Below are 16,335 nucleotides of genomic sequence, written 5' to 3'. Positions count from 1 at the left end.
TAAGGGTTATAAACAGCTGCAGAGGACTGAGCTGCTCCCATAGTCTTGGTAGCAGGGAATGAAGCCATTCCTGCTGCCAGGCATTAACCAGCCTTATAATAGGCCCCCAAATAGGAGCGACTGTAATTTTCGTCCAGTACAGGCACCACCCATTACAGCTAAACAGTAATATTAAAATGTAAAGAATTTCCAGTCCTTTTAAAAGGGATCATCTTAGTGTGCTCTCTGTTGCTGACTCATACTGCTGCTGCTTTGAGACTATTAGGTTTCTAAATGGGACCCACAGTAGGTATTCAATAAATAAATGTCAACTTGTTGCAGTACTTTTCATCCTTTAAGGAGGATGTCCTTACTATCCTACCATCAGTAAAACAATGTGAGAATAGTAATAGTGACAAATCTCCCTTCTGCTTGCCGAGGTTGTAACTCCCCAAGAAAGAGCTTCCCCCTGTGAACAGGTAACGTTTTAAAGTGACAGTCAGCACGACTTGTACCCAGCGCGAGGCAGATTCGCCTTCTGTCCAATCATCGCCGAGATTTTGGAGTGGGGGAGGGGAGAGCGTCCCAAGGCGTCCCTGCCCAGGAAGGGGGCGGGGTTAGGCTGAGCCTTGCCCGCCACTACCCATCGTAATGTCACACGGTGCTTGGCACTCCAGAGAGCCAATAGGAACGAAGGGAGCCATTTGAACCGGCCAATTCCGGCGGATGGGGGAGGACGGGGCTTAAAATCCTATAAAGCCGTCGATCCGCGGGACAGGCGGCGGCGGTGGCTCCGGCGGCTTCTCGTGAAGCGGTGGCCGGCTGTTGGGTGTGGAGTTACCCTGCGCCCCTAGGGTCCGACCCTCTGAGCGTTCTGCTCCCGCGCCAGCCTACCTCGCTTCTTGGCGCCATGACCACAACCACCACCTTCAAGGGAGTCGACCCCAACAGCAGGAATAGCTCCCGGTGAGGCGATCCGACCGCGCCCGACCCGCGCGGGGCTGAGGGGCTGGGAGGGCCGCTGCCGGCGGGGCCGGGCGCCGGTCGTTGCGGCCAAGCCCCGTGCGCTGCGCTCGCGCCGGGGCGGGCGGCAGGGATCTGCTACCGGCGCTGCCTTTGTGCCGCCTGGCGAGCCCTGAGCGCCGGCCCCGCCCGGGTCCCTGCTGCTCTCCATTCATTCCTCCCACGGAGCCAGAGGCTTGGGAGGCCGGTGCTGGTCGCCCCTCGGTTCACGGCCGGTTTTGGTTAATCGGAACTTGCGGGGAGGACTTCCCTTTTTTCCTGTGTGCGTCCAGGTTGGTCCATACCCAGGATGGTGGGCTTGGCCTCGCAGGTGCCCTGGGAGCCTTTAGGGCCCCGTGGTCAGACCCTATTGTCCCATCGCCGGGCCACGCGCTCCTTCTGCCTCTGACCCAGGGCATGCGGCTGGTCTGGCGCTCGGGCGCAGCGATCGGATCTGGAGACCTTATCGGTCAGGTCCGGTGGCTCCTTACCCTCGCCGTGCCCCTACTCTTTATTCGGATCTACCTGGCAGGTGAATTTGTGGTCGGGCGGGGCTGATTATTGCGACCCTTTACTCCCATTTAGGACCCAATCGTTCGTCCCCTCTTTGAAGTGCCTCCCCTCTTCCAAGTGCCTCCTCTTTCCTAACAAAGGAAAGACCCCTTCTCCCCCTCCCTGCGCCCATTTCTAAGAGGGAGGGCGAACGAGCCAACCCGAGTGGGTTTTCTGCGCTTAAACCTTCGGACCCTGGTCTTTGCATCCCACCTTCTTTGCTTCCTCGTTTGACGTTTGACCAATGAGTTCATCCCTGGCCCCGGTTCCCTTGCAGGAGGAGGTTTCTTGTTCTTGGGCGGGGCCGGAGACATCCATTGTCTCTAACATAGTATCTCTACCTGGGAAGCGGGGGATTTTTCTTGCCCTTCATCCCACTGCTTTTTGGGCTTGAGGCACTGGGCACAGTGTTTGGACAGGAACCCTTTTGCAAGTGCTTGCTTAACTTGGTGGAAGGGTTTCGATTCTGTGGAAGGTGTGTGTCCACATTGTCTCACACACTGTTCTTTAAGGTGGGTTACAGGCATATCTGGGATCCTCCTCAAGGCTTGGAGGAAGCTTCGATTCCACTTTATTGAGCATGTATTTACATTGATTATGACCTGCATTCATGTGTGGCTAGCCTCGGGGTCTTGACCAAGTGGCACAAAGGGAGCCATTTTGTGGGGCTAAGAAGACACGTGAAATAGCAATATCTCACAGGGGTTAGAGAACTTGGGAACAAAAAGCACGCCTCACTCAGCAACTGAGCCTTAGGAGAAAAGCATGGGAAATGACATTCCTTTGCAACTCATTTCTTTCAGGTTTACAATGTCAAAAAGACTGGGTAAGATTCAAAAAAATAAATTGGTGATTACTGGGAGGAGGAGGAACTTGAGTAGCATAGACACAGGAAAACTGGTCGCTCCCTTTCTGTTATATTTCTAGTGAGATAATGTTTTCAGAGGACAGGAACAGATTGAGCCTTGGCTTTCATTTTATGTTGCGAGGGCAACTTACTGCTGATGAGACCTCAGTTGTTGGAATGATACTGTGTAATCTGGGGTTTTATTCTTTGGGGTTGAGTTCATATTAGTGTTTTGTAAAGAATTTCAGTAATCAGGTCAAATGAATCCTCACACTTGCAATGTGAGACAAATGAGTTTTGATCCTGCGAAATAAATATTTTAGTTCACCTCTTGTCATCAGTTTCCTCCCAACACTGTGCTGTAGGGACTGTAGTAGCATCGTCATCTTATTGTTTCTCTACCTTCCCTTTTCTATAATTTCACCTAATTCTCATAAACGTATTTTCTCTAATAATGTTCTCCTGCCTCCATAAATTTGTTATAAATTTAGTCTGGTAGGGAATGAGCTGCAAAGATATTCAGAAACTTTGAGATTTAAAGAGAGAAGAAAGAAAATGAGTGATTTTTAAAAAATTGCTATCTATAGTACTTGGACACATTTTTGGTCAGTCTTAAATATATAATCCTGATTTAGTTGTTGTGTGTGGTTCTGAAAGAATGGTAGGATGCTAAAACATTGAGATACTTTCTGCCTTATGATCTACATCCTTTGTTTGGGGATGTGTCGCTATTACAAATGGTCTCTACAACACTGACGTCATTCGAGTTGGTTAGTACCTGCTATTGCAGGAGGCACACAGACCTTTAAAAAGTTGGACTGGTTAGAGTTTAGATTTGCTCTTAAGCTGGTGTTTGGGTACTAGTGTCTTTTTCTTGATTTTTGTTTTTTTTTTTTTTTGAGACGGAGTTGTGCTCTTGTTGCCCAGGCTAGAGTGAAAAGCTGCTGTCTCCACTCACCGCAACCTCTTGCTTCTGGGTTCAAACGATTCTCCTCCCTCAGCCTCCCTAGCTGAGATTACAGGCATGTGCCACCACGCATGGCTAATTTTTTATTTTTAGTAGAGATGGGATTTCTCCATGTTGGTCAGGCTGGTCTCAAATTCCCAACCTTAGGTGATCTGCCCACCTCAGCCTCCCAGAGTGTTGGGATTACAGGCATGAGCCACCTCACCTGGCCTTTTATTTATTTATTGAATTTTTTGAACAGAGTCTCACTTTGTTGCCAGGCTGGAGTGCAGTGGCGGGATCTCGGCTCACTGCAACCTCCGCCTCCTGAGCTCAAGTGATTCTCCTGCCTCAGCCTCCCCAGTAACTGGGACTACAGGTGCGTGCCACCACGCCTAACTAATTTTTGTACTTTTTTAGTAGAGACGGGTTTCATGTTCGACCTCATGATCTGCCCACCGCAGGATTACAGGCATGAGCCACCTTGTCTGGCCTTAATTGTATTTTTATTATTACTGCTATTTTTTGAGACGGAGTCTGGCTCTTTTGCCCAGGCTGGCGCGCAGAGGCAAGATCGCAGCTCACTTGTATAACCTCTTCCTCCTGGGTTCAAGCAATTCTCCTGCCTCAGCCTCCCGAGTAGCTGGGATTATAGGTGAACACCACACCTGGCTAGAGGTTCTATATGTTCTTAGAAAAATATTTCTTATGGCCTAGTGTGGTGGCTCACACCTGTAATCCCAGCACTTTGGGAGGCCGAGTGGGGCGGATCATGAGGTCAGGAGTTCAAGACTAGCCTGGCCCACATGGCAAAACCCCGTCTCTACTAAAAATACGAAAATACTAGCTGGGCCTGGTGGTGCATGCCTGTAATCCCAGCTCCTCTGGAGGCTGAGGCAGGAGAGTCTCTTGAATCCGGGAGGCAGAGGTTGCGGTGAGCCGAGATCGTGCCATTGCACTTCAGCCTCGGCAACAAGAGTGAAACTCCATCTCAAAAAAAAAAAAAAAGAAAAATGTTTCTTACTCAAACTGCTTTATAAAGAAACAAACTAGACCACTCATCAGCAATAAAGGAATTGAATCAGTAGTTAAAAGTTTTCCCATATTCTGTAAATTACATAGGCAGTAGGAAAACACAAAGTTAAAAGAAAAAGTCAGCTGGGTTCGGTGGCTTATGCCTGTAATCTCAGCACTTTGAGAGGCTGAGGCCGGTGGATCACCTGAGGTCAGGAGTTCAAGACCAGCCTGACCAACATGGTGAAACCCTGTCTTTACCATATTACCAAAATTAGGCTGGGCATGGTGGCTCACGCCTGTAGTTCCAGCACTTTGAGAGGCTGAGGTGAACAGACTGCCAGAGGTCAGGAGGTCCAGACCAGTCTACCCAACATGGTAAAAACCTGACTCTACTAAAAATACACACAAAAAAATTAGCTGGGTGTGGTGGCACATGCCTGTAATCCCAGCTACTCTGGAGGTTGAGGCAGGAGAATTGCTTGAATCCAGGAGGCGGAGGTTGCAGTGAGCCATGATTTCACCACTGCACTCCAGCCTGGGTGGTAAGAGGCAAGACTCAATCTCAAAAAGTATTCCCATAAAACCACCTGGATTTTCTGTTTTGAGAGGTGGCAAGAGGAGTTAAATTGAGTTTTCCAAGGAGACAAATTGGTCAACCTATGGCAGGAAGATTTGGAAATGTTAAAAAATATATTTCCATGTTGAACAAAAAGCTATAGATGATGTCCAAAGGAACACAGACCTAGACCATGATGTGGAACCTTATACTTAATTTCTCATTCTGACTTTGCCCTAATGGCTAGTCACTCATGTTTACTGTGAGAATGGTGAGGTACAAGGCTTATTAGTGAGGTTGATATAGAAGAAACTATTATCAGCTCTTCTTGGGCTTCTAAATTGGTCCAGCCAACTTGAGTGTGTGTGTGTGTGTGTGTGTGTGTGTGTGTGTAAGTAAGTAAGTAAGTAATTTAGAGACGGGGATCTCACTATGTTGCCTAGGCTGGCCTTGAACTCCTGGGCTCAAGCAATCCTCCTGCCTCAGCTTCTAGAATGGCTGGGACTACAGGGGCCTGCCACTGACCCAGCCCAAGTTATTTATGTAGTTAAAAATAAGGAAGTGATTTTAAAAATTTTATTTACTTTTTGCATTTTGATACAGTTTTGCTCTGTCACACAGGCTGGAGTTCAGTGGTGTGAGCACAGCTCACTGCAGTCTTGACCTCCTGGGCCGAAGCGATCCTTCTGTCTCAGACTCTGGTGTAGCTGGGACTACAGGCATGCACCACCACGCTCGGCTAATTTTTATTTTTTATAGAGACGGGGTCTTGCCATTTTGCCCAGGCTGGTCTTGAACTCCTAGGCTCAAGTGATGATCCTGCCTTGGCCTCCTAGAGTGCTGGGATTACAGGTGTGTTCCAGTGCCTGGAAGTGATTTTTAAATGAATAATAACAAGAAATGTTTCTAAAACTTCTTTGCAAATATATTCCACCAGCTCCAGTAGAGTAAAGTCCAGTAGGTCTTTTGCCATTTCTGAAAAGGTGACACCAACCAGGCTGTTAATTGTGATGAGTTCCACCCTGTTTCAGCTGCCTCGTGTTGTCCATTACTGCATTACAAGCATTATAAAGCAGTATTTAGTATCTTCACATCCAGCATTGAATGTACACGCTGATGAAGTTGATTCCTTTTTTCTGTTAGCAGCTGTCTGTTGTAGGGGTGAGGGAAATGAATGGGTGAGGAAAGTGAAATGAAGGTTGTCTGAAAAGATTTATGCCAAGAAATGTTTCAGTATGATCTGAAGTTGATGTTTTGCCATTATTTGTAGGGTTTTGCGGCCTCCAGGTGGTGGATCCAATTTTTCATTAGGTTTTGATGAACCAACAGAACAACCTGTGAGGAAGAACAAAATGGCCTCTAATATCTTTGGGACACCTGAGGAAAATCAGGCTTCTTGGGCCAAGTCGGCAGGTATTCTTGTTATCTGTGCTCACTGTTCAAAGGTATGGGCCCAGGATCAACAGCCACAGATGCAGCCTGGGAATCAAAGTGTGCCCCCATCTCTATAAAACAAAACAAAAATTAGCTGGTGGTAGGGGCAGTGTGGATGTAGTTTCTAATACTTGGGAGGCTGAGGTGGGAGGATCACTTGAGCCTGGGAGGTAGAGGTTACAGTGAGTTGTGATTGAGCCACTGCCCCCCAGCCTAGGTGACAGAGTGAAACCCTGTGTCAAAAACAAACAAAAGAGAAATTAACTACAGCTGGATTTGAACTAATAACAAAATCTTGCTTAATAATAATAAAACATCAGTTTAGATTTAACATGCGAGGAAAGAGATGGGAAATACTAGGAGGCTGTGTGATGGATCAGAGTTGGTACTGAAGTCAGACTGGGTTAACATTTAAGTAATTAGCTTAACTTCCTTAAGACTGTTTTCTTGGCTGGGCGCGGTGTCTCACACCTGTAATCCCAGCACTTTGGGAGGCCGAGGTGGGTGGATCACAAGGTCAAGAGATTGAGACCATCCTGGTCAACACGGTGAAACCCCGTCTCTACTAAAGATACAAAAAATTAGCTGGGCATGGTGGCACGTGCCTGTAATCCTAGCTACTCAGGAGGCTGAGGCAGGAGAATTGCCTGAACCCAGGAGGCGGAGGTTGCAGTAGCCGAGGTTGCGCCATTGCACTCCAGCCTGGGTAACAAGAGCGAAACTCCGTCTCAAAAAAAAAAAAAAGACTGTTTTCTTGGCCAGCTGTGGTGGCTTACACCTGTAATCCAAGCACTTTGGAGGCCAAGGCGGGCGGATCACCTGAGGTCCAGAGTTCAAGACCAGCCTGACCAACACGGTGAAACCCCATCTTAAAAAAAAAAAACAGACTTTTCTCATTTTGTAATATGAGACTGACACATAACGTCAATTGCTGAACTGTTTTGTTTTAGATTTTTTCTGTTGTATTTCTGAAGAAAGTATATTTTGAATTTTAGGTGCCAAGTCTAGTGGTGGCAGGGAAGACTTAGAGTCATCTGGACTGCAGAGAAGGAACTCCTCAGAAGCAAGCTCCGGAGACTTCTTAGATCTGAAGGTCAGTGTGACAGCATGAGGACAGAAAGTCTTCGAGGTCAATACGATTCTGAAATTTGTACTAAGTTTTCAGTTCTGCCACTGGAATTTTACATTGAGGTAGTTAGGAAAGGGACTGGGCCGTGTTGATAATGGAAGATTGAGAGAGTAAAAGCAGAGAAGTGCATTAACATGATCTCAGTCTGTTTCTGTCTCTCTTACCATTAGGATTTGTTTTATCTCCTATATTGATTTTTGGAACTTGTGGATCTTTCTTACTTCCTGTGTGTCACATATATAGAAACATTTCTGGGTTTAGGGACTGTTTTTTGCTAATATGGCTTTGCCTGGAACTCCAGGAGACTAGTGCTGGCATGACCACTAGTTGTGTCTGGAGTTGAGTACTGCCACCAAGCGCCCTATGGTGTGTGTTGGAAAGACCTCCCCACTAAATCCCTTAGAGCACATTGAGGCATCACCTGTCTGAGTGTGAAGAGAACTGGAGAAGGGCTTTGGAACCGATAGGGGTCCTTCCACAACTAGATAAGGGGAAAGGAGAGAGACAAATGAAAGGATAGATTTACCAGTTTTCCATTCTAATGCAAGATCTCTGAAATGCTCATTGGTATAGGGTCATCAGAGTAAATGTTTAGGTTTTTTGCTTTAGATGTGTTCCTGGCACCAGGGCAATTTCTCATGCAGAATATTTGCTTGTTCTAAGTTGGACAGAGGTAGCAGACTGGCCCTGGGCTTAATTGCATCAAAATGAAGTGTCACATTTGGTGTCAAATAAATGTTAGCTGCTATGAACTATGACTTTTTTTGTGTTCCAAAATTAAAGTAGGAAGTAAATTTTTGAATTTTTTTCTTTTCTAGGGAGAAGCTGATATTCATGGTGAGTACTTCTGAAGACCAAATTTCTGGCTCTGTCAGTGGTTTTAGGACAGATCTGAATTTTGATTTAAATCATGTCGGCTGGGCGCAGTGGCTCACACCTGTAATCCCAGCACTTTGGGAGGCCAAAGCAGGTGGATCTCGTGGTCAGCAGTTCAAGACCAGCCTGGCCAAGATGGTGAAACTCCGTCTCTATTAGAAATATAAAAATTAGCCAGGTGTGGTGACAGGCGCCTGTAATCCCAGCTGCTCTGGAGGCTGAGGTAGGAGACTTGAACCTGAGGGGCGGAGTGAGCTGAGATGGCACCACAGCACTCCAGCCTGGGTGACAAAGCAAGACCCCATCTCTAAATAAATAAACAAAATCATGTCTTGGGGAAAGAGACTGGGGAGTGAAACCTGGCTGTGCCCCAAGTGCTGCTACCCTTTCGTTTCCTGGGAGAGGAAACGAAAATGAAACTGGACAGTTAGTAAACATGGCCACATTCTTAATCTGCCAGTAATGCGATCAATGCTAGAAATGTAATAGAGAAAAACCGGAGAATCCTTTAAAATTACATATAGAGACTGGGCGTGGTGGCTCACGCCTGTAATCTCAACACTTTGGGAGGCTGAGGCAGGCAGATTGCTTGAGCCCAGGAGTTCAAGACTAGCCTAGGAAGCATGGTGAAACCCCATCTCTATAAAAAAGTATAAAATAGCCTGGCATGGTGGCACATGCCTGTAGTCCAACTACTCAGGAGGCTCAGGTGGGAGGATTGCTTGAGCCCAGGATGTGGAGGTTGCAGTGAGCAGAGATCACACCATTATACTCCAGTCTGGGTGACAGAGTGAGACCTTGCCTCAAAAAAATAAACCCAAATATATCTATACTCAAACACATACACCCACATTTAATCAGGTCAGTATTTGTTACACTTAATGAGAGCTTTTTTTTTTTTTTTTTTTTTTTTAAATAGACGGAGTTTCGCTCGTTACCCAGGCAGGAGTGCAATGGTGTGATCTCGGCTCACTGCAACCTCCGCCTCCTGGGTTCAGGCAATTCTCCTGCCTCAGCCTCCCGAGTAGCTGGAACTACAGGCACGCACCACCATGCCCAGCTAATTTTTGTATTTCTAGTAGAGGCAGGGTTTCACTTTGTTGACCAGGATGGTCTCGATCTCTTTGACCTCGTGATCCACCTGCCTCGGCCTCCCAAAGTGCTGGGATTATAGGTGTGAGCCACCGTGCCCGGCCCTGTATTTTTATTAGAGATAGGGTTTCACCATGTTGGTCTAGTCTCTTAGATTAGACCTTGCCAGGATGGTCTCAATCTCTTGATCTCGTGAACCACTGTGCCCAGCCTCATTTTTTAAATTTATTATTTACTTTTTTTTTTTTTTTGAGACAGAGTCTTGCTCTGTTGCCCAGGCTGGAGTGCAGTGGTGTGATCTCCACCTCCTGGGTTCAAGCAATTCTCCTCAGCCTCTGAGTAGCTGGGTCTACAGGCATGTGCCACCACACCTGGTTACTTTTTGTATTTCTAGTAGAGATACGGTTTCACTATGTTAACCAGGCTGGTCTCGAACTCCTGACCTTAGATAATCCGCCCACCTCGGCCTCCCTAAGTGCTGGGATTACTGGAGTGAGCCACTGCACCTGGCCTCTCTCAGCTGATTGTTAAATTTTTTTGTATTTTTAGTAGACACAGACTTTTTGCCATGTTGGCCAGGCTGGTCATAAACTCCTACATCCTTCCTTTCTTTTCTCTCCCAGTGGTCACCTGTTGTTGTTTTAAACAATTCATTCAAGAAAAGAAACTTTTTTTTTTGAGATGGAGTCTCGCTCTGTCACCAGGCTGGAGTGCAGTGGCAAGATCTCAGCTCACTGTAACCTCTGCCTCTCAGGTTCAAGCGATTCCCCTGCCTCAGCTTCCTGAGTATCTGGGACTATAGGCGCGTGCCATCACGCCTGGCTAACTTTTTTTATTTTAGTAGAGATGGGGTTTCACCATGTTAGCCAGGATAATCTTGATCTCCTGACCTTGTGATCCACTTGCCTTGGTCTCCCAAAGTGCTAGGATTACAGGTGTGAGCCACCGAACCCAGCCTTTTTTTTTTTTTAATTGAGCCAGATCTCTGTCCCCCATTCTGAAGTACAGTGGCACGATCTTAGGTCACTGCAACTTCCACCTCCTGGGTTTCAGTGATTCTTCTCCTTCAGCTTCTCGAGTGATTGGGACTACAGGTGTGTGCTACCACGCCTGGCTAATTTTTCTATTTTTAGTAGAGATGGTGTTTCGCCATGTTGGCCAGGCTGGTCTCAAACTCCTGACCGCAGGTGATCCTCACCTTGGCCTTTCCAAGTGCTGGGATTATGGACATGACTGCGCCAGCCAATTTTTGTAGTTTTTGTAGAGACAGGGTTTTGCCAGGTTTCCCAGGCTGGTCCTAGGTTCCTGTTGATCTTCCTGCCTTGGCCTTCCAAAATCCTGGGATTATTGGTGTGAGCCACCATGCCTGGCTGGAGTACGGTAATAAGATACATCTGGAGGATTAAACGTCAACCCCAATTCAGTTTAAATAAGATGGACTCCCTTTGGATATAAGGGAGATTGCTTTTACCTCCACAGGAATGACTTTGGAGTTTCCGTCCTGAGAAATCTTTAAGAGGGAGAAAGTCCAGGAATTTCAGGTAGAAAAGTCTTTCCCTAACTGCAGGCAGGTTGATGGTCTGCTCCTTTTCTTCAGGTCCTGATTCTTTGATGCTTACAATGAGTCATTTTCTTCTATTCAGATAGAGGTGTCTTTGTTCAGTTATCTTATTGATGTGCCGAAGAAGAGAGACAAGTCAGGAGTCGCTAAAATGTATATTTTGGTAGAAATAATTTCATTTAAATATTCAACAGACAAAAGCTTTCTGTGTCAAATTGGTATAAAAATTTCTAAACAATCCCAATTCCTGTACTTATCTCATTATAGGCTAGTAACAAACTAACCTCCCTCTTCTGTGGCTGGACTATTTGTAACTGGACATTTATTTTATTTATTTTGAGACAAAGTCTTGCTCTTGTCCACCAGACTGGAGTGCAGTGGTGTGATCTCGGCTCACTGCAACCCCCACCTCCCAGGTTCAAGCCATTCTCCTGCCTCAGCCTCCCTAGGAGCTGGGATTACAGGCACTGGTCACCATGCCCAGCTAATTTTTGCATTTGTAGTAGAGACGGTTTTCACCATGTTGGCCAGGCTGGTCTGGAACTCCTGACCTCAGGTTATCTGCTTGCCTGGGCTTCTAAAAGTGCTGGGATTACAGGCGTGAGTCACGCCCAGCCTGGACAGACATTTTAATTTAATTAAGGACCTGCTGCTGCTTGTTTAGGCTCCCTGTGTGCTTTTTTGTTCTTTATTGGTATGTTATGTATTTGTGAAAAACAAAACAGTTCTATTAATAACGTAAGACAAATATAAGATTAGTAGGATTGAACTTGATTCATCCAAAGAGCATTTTGTGAAAATAAACCACCATGGGAGGGCTGTAAGATTATGTTTTGTTCTTCAGAGTATTCATTAACTGCTTGATTCAGACAGAGAATGAAGAATTCAGTCAGATCCTATATGTATAGCAGGAGGCCATGTCCCACCAGCAGAAATGAAACTACCTGAACTAATAAGTTGTCTTAGTCTGAATTCTAGTGTTTTTTTTTTTTAATGTGGAGTTTTGTTTTTCTTTTATATTTACAATTTAGGTTATTTTAGGGACATTTATTGCAGGACTTGTGTGTCTGATCGAGTGCATTTGATCTTGCTGCTTTTTACAATGGATGTAACCATAGGAAACTAACAGGTGACCCTCTCTGAGTTATAGTTGATAATTGTGATGGCTGTCATCCTGGAAAGCTTTTGCTTGTAGTCACATTGTATAGAGCATTTTATATGTTATTTCCATAGAATATCCCAGAAATTCATGAAATGTTAAAAGGAGCATATTCCTGAGATTTTGTTGTGTTTTGGATCTAAGAATATATATTTTTAGTTCAAAGACTTCTTGGCTGGGCGAGGTGGCTCACGCCTGTAGTAGCAGCCCTTTGGGAGGCCGAGGCGGGTAGATCACCTGAGGTCAGGAGTTCAAGACCAGCCTAGCCAACACAGTGAAACCCTGTCTCTATTAAAAATACAAAAAATTAGTCAAGCGTTGTGGGGTTACCTGTAATCCCAGCTACTTGGGAGGCTGAGGCAGGAGAAATCACTTGAACCTGGAAGGCATAGCTTTCGGTGAGCCGAGATTGTGCTACTGCATTCCAGCCTGGAAAACAAGAGTGAAACTCTGTCTGAAAAAAATGGAAGAAAAAAAGGCCAGGCGTGGTGGCTCACGCCTGTATTCCCAGCACTCTGGGAGGCCTAGGTGGGCAGATCACAAGGTCAGGAGTTCGAGACCAGCCTGGCCAATATGGTGAAACCTCATCTCTACTAAAAATAGAAAAATTAGCTGGGCATGGTGGCTCAGGCTTGTAGTCCCAGATGCTTGGGAAGCTGAGGCAGAAGAATCGCTTGAACCCCAGAGACAGAGGTTGCAGCGAGCTGAGATTGTGCCACTGCACTCTAGCCTGCGCGACAGAGCGAGACTCCATCTCAAAAAGAAAAAATTAAAAAGAAAACTAGGCCAGGTGCAGTGGCTTAATGCCTATAATCCCAGCACTTTGGGAGGCCAAAGTGGGCAGATCAGTTAAGGCCAGGAGTTCGAGACCAGCCTGGCCAACATGGCAAAACCCTGTCTCTACTAAAGATATGAAAATTAATCTGGCATGGTGGTACGCAACTGTAATCCCAGTTTGGGAGGCTGAGGTAGGAGAATCGCTGGAAGCTGAGAGGCAGAGGTTAAAGACCCTGTCTCAAAAAAAAAACAAAAACACCTAAGAAAGAAAAGAAAACTAGGCTGGGTGAAGGGTGAAGGGGCCTCATGCCTGTAATCCCAGCATGTAGGGAAGCTGAGATGGAAGATCACTTGAGCCAGGAATTCAAGACCAGCCTGGGCAAGATCAGGAGACCCTATCTCTTAAAAAGAAAGAAAGAAAAAAAAAAAACAGCCAGGTGTGGTGTTGTGCAACTGTTTTAGTCCCAGCTATTTGGGAGACTGATGTAGGATTGCTTGAGCCCAGGAGTTTGAGGCTACAGTGGTGTCTGTGATTGAGCCACTGCACTGCAGCCTGGGCCACAGTGTGAGACCCTGCCTCAATATCCATCCCCCTACCCCCCAAAAAAACTAAACTAAAAGTAATTCAACTATTAAGCTCTCAGTAAAAATTTCTTTTCACAGAAAATACAGAATTTTTGCATTCATTCTTCACTTTGTTATTTATATTTTTTAGACGGAGTCTCTGTTGCCCAGGCTGGAGTCGCAGTGGTGGATCTCAGCTCACTGCAATTCCACCTCCTGGGTTCAGGCAATTCTCCTGCTTCAGCCTCCCAAGTAGCTGGGACTAAGGTGCGTGCCACCATGCCCCGCTAATTTTTGTATTTTTAGTAGAGGTGGGGTTTCACCATGTTAACCTGGATGGTCTTGATCTCCTGACCTCATGATCTGCCTGCCTTGGCCTCCCAAAGTGCTGGGATTACAGGCATGAGCCACTGTGCCCGGCCTCATTCTTCTGTTTGAATCAGTGTTTTTTCTTTTCTTACTTTTTTTTTAGACAGAGTCTTGCTTTGGCGCCAGGCGCCAGGCTGGAGTGCAGTGGCACGATCTTGGCTCACTGCAATCTCCACTTCACAGATTCAAGCAATTCTCCTGCCTCAGCCTCCTGAGTAGCTGGAACTATAGGTGTGTGCCACCATGCCCAGCTAATTTTTGTATTTTTTAGTAGAGATGGGTGTCACCATGTTGGCCAGGATGGTCTCTATCTCTTGACCTTGTGATCTGCCCTCCCAAAGTGCTGGGATTACAGGCATGAGCCACCACACACCCTGCTTGAATCAGTGTTTTTTCTAGTTTTGGAGACAACCCTAATGAGAGTTCGTTTGGAAAGGTCAGATTGGTTTGTTTTTTTGCTGTCAGAAAATTGGATAAATAGACTGTATCATGTGGTAATTGCTATAAAATAGCAGTTAAGCTTGATAGTGAAGTGAGGGATTTGAAAAAAATGCAGTTAATGAGCAAGGTGAATTACAACCATGTGTAAGTATTGGAATACTTCTCCTAGAGTAAAAACAAAGGAAACTGATACCATTTATGCAAATGTAACCAAAACAGTGTTACGTGTTACCTGGCTACATATAAATAAATGTCCATGAAACAAGTGAACTAGAAGGATGCTGAGGACTTGCAGTGGGACCTCTGGGAATGGCCAGAGCAGGATCCATCCGGAGGTGGAAGGGGCCGGAGAGTTAGAGTTCCCTGTTCTTATTAAAAATCTTCATCTTCATGTATTCATGTAATTTAGAAAAGAAGGTAACCAACAAATATGGGAAAACATGAACAATGGTTAATTTTGTGGAGTTGGGAACATGGCAGATGATTATTTTCTTTATACTTTGAGGTATGTTTCCAACCATCAAACAAAAATTAAAACAAAAAAAACCAGACCCTTAATCTTAACAGGAAATACCTGTGGTTATGAGCGTTATTTCTATTCTGTTTTCATAGAAAATGTGGACACAGATTTGCAAGGCAGCCTGGGGCAGAGTGAAGAGAAGCCTGTGCCTGCCGCGCCTGTGCCCAGCCCGGTGGCCCCGGCCCCAGTGCCATCCAGGAGAAATCCCCCTGGTGGCAAGTCCAGCCTTGTCTTGGGTTAACTCTTTACTGTCCTGAACGCTGTCGTTTTGTTTGTTTCCTTCATGCTTGTGAACTGCACAACTTGAGCCTGACTGTACATCTCTTGGATTTGTTTCATTAAAAAGAAGCACTTTATGTACTGCTGTCTTTTTTTTTTTGAATAACAGGTTTCTCTCTGTCTTGACTCCTGGGTCTGTGGGCCATGGCATGAGTGTTTTCTAGTAGTAGATTGGAGGGAAAGCTTTGTGACACTTAGTACTGTGTTTTTAAAAACAAATTAATTTGGTTCCAGATGTGTTAGAGGATCTTTTGTACTGGGGTTTTAACACTTTACTTGGGTTTACCAAGCCTCAGCCGGACAGACCATAGCCAGTCCACAGGCACTGTTCCCGCCAGGCCCCAGCACACAGGGTGTCTCTCCGCAGAGCCTTCTTGGTGTTGCCCTAACTTGCCAGTGGCCTTTGCTCGGAGCCTCCTCCTGTACCATGTGGAACAATGAAGAGGCCTGTGCCTCATGCCTTGCCGCCTGCAAAGCAAAGAAACTGCCCTTTATTTTTTAACCTTTTTTTTTTTTTTTTTTTTTTTGAGATGGAGTCTCGCTCTGTTGCCTAGGCTGGAGTGCAGTGGCACAATCTTGGCTTACTGCAACCTCGGTCTCCCGGATTCAAGCGATTCTCCTGCCTCAGCCTCCCAAGTAGCTGGGATTACACACCCCTGCCACCACACTCGGCTAATTTTTTTGTATATATAGTAGAGACAGGGTTTCACCATGTTGGCTAGGCTGGTCTCAATGACCTCATATGATCCACCCGCATTGGCCTCCTAAAGTGTTGAGACTATAGGCTTGAGCCACCACACTAGCCTATTTCTTAACCTTAAGAAGTAGCCAGATAGTAACGTGGCTGGCTGATGAGCAAAGCTTGTTGCTCTCATGCAGAAGGTGGCTTGGATGTACAATGAAACTGACTGGAACTAAAAGCAGTGAAGCAAGGGAGGCAGTCACACCAAAGTGGGTCTTCATTTAGGAACGGGGTCCCATGGGGGCGAGGGGTGTTTTAAATAACTTGATGCTGTGTGCATGATGCTGGTGCTTGACCATGAAAGGAAAGTCTCATCCTTAAAATGTGTGTTGTACTTCACAATCCTGGACTGTTGCTTCAAGTAAACAATATCCACATTTTGAAACATTGTGTACTGTGTCTTCTTTTTGAGATGGTTTCAGTGTTCTCCCTGGTTAGATGCTTTTCTTGTTGTCACAAAAAATCCTGCCCACTGATTGGATGAGTCATTTGA

General features: G+C 45.9%; 1 protein-coding gene across 3 annotated transcripts; it reads left to right on the top strand.

The window, feature by feature from the left end:
• Positions 1 to 762: 762 nt before the first annotated feature.
• Positions 763 to 16,227, top strand: JPT1 (Jupiter microtubule associated homolog 1). 3 transcript variants are annotated; one of them, XM_002748723.5, is made up of 5 exons: positions 763 to 945; positions 6,170 to 6,312; positions 7,329 to 7,426; positions 8,281 to 8,299; positions 14,914 to 16,227. In XM_002748723.5, the coding sequence occupies exons 1-5, from the start codon at positions 890 to 892 to the stop codon at positions 15,060 to 15,062; spliced, it is 465 nt and encodes a 154-aa protein (XP_002748769.1). In that variant the 5' UTR covers positions 763 to 889; the 3' UTR covers positions 15,063 to 16,227. The 3 variants fall into 3 exon arrangements, with proteins under 3 accessions (XP_002748769.1, XP_054112444.1, XP_078230738.1); XM_054256469.2 differs by lacking the exon at positions 14,914 to 16,227 and adding an exon at positions 13,643 to 13,797; XM_078374612.1 differs by lacking the exon at positions 763 to 945 and adding an exon at positions 1,060 to 1,274.
• The last annotated feature ends 108 nt before the right edge of the window (positions 16,228 to 16,335 follow it).

This window comes from Callithrix jacchus, chromosome 5, assembly GCF_049354715.1.
Source record: "Callithrix jacchus isolate 240 chromosome 5, calJac240_pri, whole genome shotgun sequence".
Taxonomy (NCBI): Eukaryota; Metazoa; Chordata; class Mammalia; order Primates; family Cebidae; genus Callithrix; species Callithrix jacchus.
This window is presented reverse-complemented; position numbering and strand designations above follow the sequence as displayed.